Raw genomic sequence first — 6,910 nt, 5'->3', positions numbered from 1 at the left:
AGGGTGCGGCCCCTGGTAGATTTTCACTGGGGAGTTTAGGGTGTTACAAGAGCCCTCAACATTGTGTGGGTTGTGTCACATGCAGCAAGCAAAGTTGACATCTGCTGCCAGTGTGGGCTAGCTGTACCAGCAGCAGCGCACCCTTGTACTCTCTCTCTGGGACTGTCAGTCAGGCTGGAAAGTACAGCAACACAATACTTGCTTTTGAATTTCACAGTGAAGTATGCAAGCAACACAACAGATTCTGCAGAATCAGCAAGAGAAAGAGAAACACGAGGGCTAATGCTCAGATTGTGACAGGTGAACCGAGGGCTTCAAGCCAAAGTGAAAAAGGACTAGGCATTGCATTCTGTGTCAAGATGTGGATGAGAACTTCAGATATAGCCTCCCATGTACTTCTTCTAACAGTGAATGCTGTTCAGATGGAGGAACTGCCCAAAAGCACATGATTTGGTTTGACAGGTATTACCAGCTGTTGAGCAGCAAAAATGAGGAAGAAGTCACCTGTGACTTCCTTATCAAAGTGGGCAGAGCAGGTCAATGAACTGTTTTCCCAACGAAAAAAGTAACTCTCTGCCTTTGGCAGAGAGTGGGGACCAAAAGGGCTGGGGCTGCAGCCAGTGGCCTGACTGCTGGGTTGGTGGGGTCATTCCTCATCCAGACATTGCTTCTCTTCCCTGGGGGGTACCCTGACCAGCTCCCTCCTGGCCTCCTTTATCACACTGTGGGTTCTCCAGCAGCGTGAGGAAATATGGTCCCCAAGTACCATTTGTAAAAGAAAGCAGAAATCTCTTCCCAGTCCCTCCTACTTTCTTCTCTCAACTAAGGCAGGCTCTGTGATTTCAGGAGCAGCGCTTCTGCAAGGGCATAGTGATGCACCCAGGGGAGGCTCCCAGATTTCAGCAGTCTCGGACTGGCTGCTCTGCAGGACCACCTAGAAGTAAAACACTAAGTAGGTTTTGCAAATTAAAGAAATGAGAGGTATGCAACCCCTCGTTCCCTTGGTTTCCTTCCTCTGCTTTTATTTGCTAGTCAAAAATGTAGAAACCAAACCAACAAAAACAGTCACGTGGCTGAGACACCAGGTGATTGCGCTGCCACACAGAGGGACCTTGACAGGCTGGAGAAATGGGCTGACAGGAACCTCCTGAAGTTCAACCAAGGGACACGCAAAATCCTGCCCCTGGGAAGGAACAGCCCCAGGCGCCAGGACATGCTGGGGGCACCCAGCTGGAAAGCAGCTCTGCAGAGAAGGTCCTGATGGACACCACGTTGAAGTTGAGGCAGCAAAGGAGGCCAGCAGTGTCCTGGGCTGCACAAGGAGGAGCACTGCCAAGCAGGTCAAGGGAGGGGATCAGCACTGGTGAGGCCACTGCTGGAGTGCTGTGTCCGTTGCTGGGCTCCCCAGCACAAGAGAGACAGGGACAGACTGGAGAGAGTCCAGCGAAGGGCCACCAAGATGGGGAAGGGACTGGAGCATGAGAAGCAACGGAGAGATGGGACTGTTCAGCCTGGAGAAGAGAAGGCTGGGGGGATCTTCTCCATATATATCAATATCTGAAGAGAGAGTGCAAAGAAGATGGAGCCTGGCTCTTTTCAGTGGTGCCCAGGGTCCACACGGCTCAGGGTGGCCCTCCTTCAGCAGGGGCTTGGACAAGATGAGCTCTGGATGTCCCTGACAACCCCAACGGCTCTGTGAGTGTGTATGCTGGCCCAACAACCAACAACGACAGGGACCGCCTGAAAGGGTCCCTTCTTCAGGGAAACCCGGAGGTCCCCCCCCCCACCCGGTGCCACCCGGTGAGCCCCAGCGCTGCCGCTCAGTGTCCCTGCCAAATATCGGCGCAATGCTCACTGCGCTCTCTGCCCTGCCCCAGCACTGCAGCCATGGCCCCTGCCCACTCCAGGGCTGCCCAGACCCTTCGGCCTCCCCTCCCGCCCCGTAGTGCCCACTGCTCCCCGCGTGGGGACTTTGGGGGTGCAGCTGCACCCACCTTTGGGTGTTTGCCTGGGCACGGTGGGACCTGACCCCCTGCACTCCGTGAGGTGCTCCCGGGTGGCTCCTGTCCCCGGCAGCCAGCTCAGCCCCCCACAGCAGGTAAGGCCCCACTGGGGCTGGGGCTGCGGGCACCCCCAACCACTGGGGAAAGCCAGGCTGTTGCCCCCCCCGGGGAGTGGGGCAGGGGGGCTGGGGGCATGGGGCGCCCAGAGAAGGGCTGGTGGCAATGGGGGCAGCTCCAGGCTCGGTCCTTGGCTGTGGGGGCATTGTGGTGTCTTCCGGGGGAGAGAGGTCAGCGGGGGCTCTGCAGCTCCATCCTGTCTGCTGAAGGAAACGCCTGCCAATTTGCAAAAATTTGCAACTGGCCTGTGCCGACCGATGGGAGAGGCTAGGATGCAAAGTCTAGAATTACACGGGTAAATACTTATTCATGGGCATGAGGGGTCCTAGCCAAGCTGGGGCACCCCAAATGTGCTTTTACACAGGGGTGTTATACCCTTCAAATGATGAGGAACAACACAATTGGACTAAGCAGTAACACCCATGCTACCAATTACTAATCATGGTCAAACTTTGCAAAGCCACTCTATTTCTGCAGCATTCTTGCTGCTTGTCTGTTGACCCAGGCATACCTGGAGTCAGTCTTGCTCAAGTTGCTGATCTGTGATACCAGATGATGCTGGGAGGCTTTCAAAGATGTGTCAGAAGGGCTGGGGTGCTGGCGTTATCGCGGTTGTCCTGTGGCATCCCATAGGCCCTTAGTGGAAGAGTTGAAGGCAAATAAGAATAAATGAGAAGACCTGTTAACCTGTAACGGGGAACAGTGATCCAACTAATGAAAAAAAGGTCGTCTTGTCTGTTGGAATTTTTAGCTTTGTGAAATGAATGCTGGATTGTGGACCGTAGACCACTAGGGATAACTGAGAATGGAAGAGACGCAGCAAAAGGAACTGGTAAGAGGGGACCCCAGAATGTGCAGGTGCATACAAGTATGAAGACATATCTGTTGGCAAGTTAGAAGGCTCTTGCCTAATCGTTAGATGACTTTGGAACAACTTTTTCATGTAAAGTGGCATGAAACCAGTGGGTTGCAGTGTGGAACTTGGTTGAGAGAAGCAGTTCTGTTGTGTGATTGTCTGGAATAACAGAACTCATGATGCAGCAGGCCCTCATGGAACAGTTTCCCTTATCACCAGCTCTTAGCGATGAGCTTTATTTCATCAGGTTCCCAACTGTAGCTGTCTCTTGCCTGGGGTGGTGGTTCAGAGCTCCCCACAGCAGCAGGATGCTCCTGAGCAATAACGCACTGAGAGTTTATTTTCAGGAAGCTTCTTGCAAACCCCACCCTACCACGAAATACAAGCAAGCCGTTTCTTGACTTCCACTAAGTTGGGGTTGAACCTGCCTTTCTAGCTGTCTGGCTACTCACAAGCATGGTGAAACCGGCTCCACAGTGCCTCCTTTTCCCCTTTTCCCTGAAAAATGGACAATACGGTCCATTTTATGGAAAGGGTTATTAACTGTACTGTAACACTGTGTATTATGTTCTTAGTTGGAGTTGTGCTTTCAGACTCTTTCTAAAGGGAAGGAAAGAAGAGTTGTAGGAGGAGGGAGGGGAAAAGAAGACAGTCAGAGAAGGACAAGCTGATACTGCTCTCACCAGCTCTTGCACTGGAATTAAGAGAGGCCTCCTGGAGGGAGCATCAGAGAGAGGGGTGCTTGGCTCAGCTCTTGCACTGCGCAGTTCCTTCATCTGCAAGGCCTGCCAGAATCCTGGGACTGAGTGCTCTGGTGTGTGTGATGTTCTACAAGCTCTGCCATTATGCCTTGGACTGAGCACTTTGACGTGTGCAAGAGTCTCGGAGCCCCAACAGTACATGGAGAGTGGACTCAGTGCTGTAGGCAGTGGCCCAGAAGCCTCAACAGTACACTGCTCACGGGGGCAGTGCTCTTAGTGTTGTTCACCAAGCACCGACAGTGTCCCATCGAATGGGCACGCACCTGTGTGTGGTGGTCTACAAGCCCTGCTGGTATCCCTGGGACTGAACACTCTGATAGGTACAAGAAGGCTACCATCCCTCCCAGAAAGAATGTGTTGCAGGTACTTAGTAACTGATATCAGAGCCGATAAAGAGTTTCTCCTGCCCCTCCATGCTCCATGACCACCTTTCAGCAAGGGTAAAACTAGGACATATTCTGGGAACATGCAGCATTCCCAATTTTTGCACCAGGCTGTCAGAATCAACAACTAGGACTTACACTACAAGGAGGCTTAGATGGCTCCAGCTTTGAGACAGCTAGGGTGAGCTTGGCTATGAGTAACATGACTTGACAGCACCAATAACAGGGTGTCCTTGTCATTTTCCTCTGATGTACACCAAGCCTAGCCAACACCAGACTGAGTGAGAGCATCGCAGGACCTAAAGAACATGTAAAATGAAGTACAGCAGCACCTTTGAGCACCTCCACTGTTCAAGGACTAATCTTATGGAGGTCTCCTCAGTCTGTCCCCTAGACACTGTTCTTCCAGGATTGCTCTCAGGACCTATTTATCTCCTGGTTTGTTACTTCTCTTCAGGAACTGTGACTCCTTTTACACCCTAACATCAAGTGAATGGTAATGACATTCAGATTTGCTTATGTGCTTGTTTTTTCCAGACAGAAGAAAGACTTCTGTCTATGCTGTCAATGCTAGAATTGGAGATGCACCAGATCAGGAAGCTGCAGTTGACAGACATCCTTGAGATCACTAAGCAAAGCATGAATGACCAGATGCCTCAGACCCAAGGAGGTTTACCGTGGCATCTTCTGAGGAAAGTAATGGGTCTGCATGGCATGACCAGAAGCATGAGCCTGAGAAATGGAAGAAGTGCTAGCATACAAACAAGTGTGGATGGAGATGACCTGGTCATTTCTGACAATCTCTTTTCTCTGGTTGAGATGGATAGGAGTGATTCCTCACACCCCCTGTTTGCATTCCTCAGAAGCTCATCTCCAAAATGGCTGTGTGTCAGTTTGCTCTCCCACTGCTGCTCCCTCCCCTTGACACCTACCAGTGAACTCTCCTGCTCTGGGCCATGAGGGGCACTGTGAAGAGGTGAAGTCTGCACCCCCTGCCAGAAGGCAGAGGGTTCAAGGAGGAGAGCTGGGTGCACATGTCCATGCCAACCATCTCCTTCATGCAGATGGGGCACTGCAGCTTCTCCAAGTCCAAGCTCCTCAACACTGTTCTCAGTCCTTCCCAGCACCACCAAAATTTCTTTGTCCACTAGGAAGTGGAGTTGGGTGATGCATTGCAGGAAATTGCGGATGGGCTGGTAGAAATTTCCTGGCACTTTCCTCACAGGAAGGAGAAGTCCAGGCTCCTCCCAGAGCCTCTTCCAGTTATAAACCTTCGTGGACAGATGAGATCACACTTGGTGCAGTTTTGTTTTCTCAACAGTGTTCATAGTGAAGGTGGTGAAAGAGTATATCTAGTCTGTCAGGCTCAACCACCAAATACTGCTTCATCATCAGTGACCAGGATGGGACCACCAAGAAAATACTGGAGGAGTGTTTTCTGAAGGAGTTTGCCCCTGCACTGAGCTTGACAAGGGCATGTCTGCTCATAAAAACTAGTAGCACAAATGAAGCAAGGTTTGATAAAGGCCTCCAGTACATAATAGCAGCCACACTCAGCAATTCCAAAGGAGAGGGAGCATTGAGAGCATGGCCGAGGTGGCATATAATCTGAAGATCTTGGTGGGCAATGATTGTGAAAAATGTCAAGACTGGAAGCAAACTGACCACAGAGATCAGTTCTGGAATAGCACATATGGGAAAGGACAAGCAGGAGACACTGCAATTGCAGGGTGAGCTCTGGAAGAACTTGGCCAGAGTAGAGAAAGAGCTGTGCCGCATGAGAAAGCTGGGAGACGTTGCCACTGAAGATTACAAATCTCAGCTGACAGAGAAAATACAGAACCTATGTAGACAGCAAAAGCACTATGATCTCACCCCTGGTTTGATGTAATTTATTACTACAATAGGATTGCATTCCACAGTGGGAAAACATTTCCTGAAATAGCTGAAATTCAACTTGGATCACATTGCCAGGAAGCTTTTCTAGCTGAATGCCCAATACAAACAGTAAAATGAGCAATCAGGGAATAACCTGAAGTTGCTAATCATGCTCAACAAAGACATTTTGGAGAGCTCCTTAGGGGTGGGGCTTTTCATGTGGGAGCTGGGGCAGTTTTATAAGGCTGAATGTTCAATGGCCCAAGGAAGAGAAATGTCAGGACCAGAAATAACCTGTCCAACTCCCAGATAGAGCAGCTGACCTGAAGCTGGAAGGGATTTCTCATGGAGCTGGTGGATGGAGAAGCCTCCACCAGTGGGTGGCTGATGTGTTGGCTCAACTCCACATCAAGCTGGGGGGCAAGTCCAGGGTGCTGGTGCTAGCTGTGTTGGGGATGCAGAGCACAAGGAAATCCACTCTTCTCAACCCCATATTTGGCCTGCAGTTTCCTCTTTAACAACCTGAGCAGCTGGAAGGGCAAAGATGGCTACACAAATCCATAGAGATTTTTTGACTCAATGGACAGAAAGTAATTTTTTTTTTTCTTGAGTCTTGTAAGGAATACACATGCCCTAACAGTCTCTGGATCTCTTTGGTTTACAAAGACCCAGAAGTCTGAAGAATTTGAACGGACAGAGGCATTTACCTGTCTACTATGCATTTGATGAGTAGCTCATCTTCAAAGCCTGACAGTGACTCCTCATCACTGTGTGTTGATTCATCTTTTAAACTGTGATTTATAATGTCTGAAATAAAAGTTTGTTAGCATTCCCAAATAGTGTGAGCAGGATGTCAAGCTGCAACACCAGGCCTCAAAACCAGCCACAGCTTTTGATGGCAGCCAGCAGTAT

The 6,910-nt window shown here is 50.4% G+C and overlaps 1 protein-coding gene across 1 annotated transcript; it reads left to right on the top strand.

Moving 5' to 3' along the window:
• Positions 1-2,925: 2,925 nt before the first annotated feature.
• On the top strand, positions 2,926-6,516 carry LOC142031539 (up-regulator of cell proliferation-like). The gene is given in 6 exon segments (XM_075029182.1): positions 2,926-2,952; positions 4,658-4,816; positions 4,984-5,466; positions 5,769-5,967; positions 6,181-6,281; positions 6,283-6,516. Coding segments are annotated over 6 exon segments (1,203 nt in total).
• Positions 6,517-6,910: the final 394 nt, after the last annotated feature.

The sequence above is a fragment of the Buteo buteo genome, chromosome 5, assembly GCF_964188355.1.
Source record: "Buteo buteo chromosome 5, bButBut1.hap1.1, whole genome shotgun sequence".
NCBI classification, from domain to species: Eukaryota; Metazoa; Chordata; class Aves; order Accipitriformes; family Accipitridae; genus Buteo; species Buteo buteo.
Note: the sequence above shows the minus strand (reverse complement) of the source record. Positions and strands in the feature narration are given on the sequence as shown.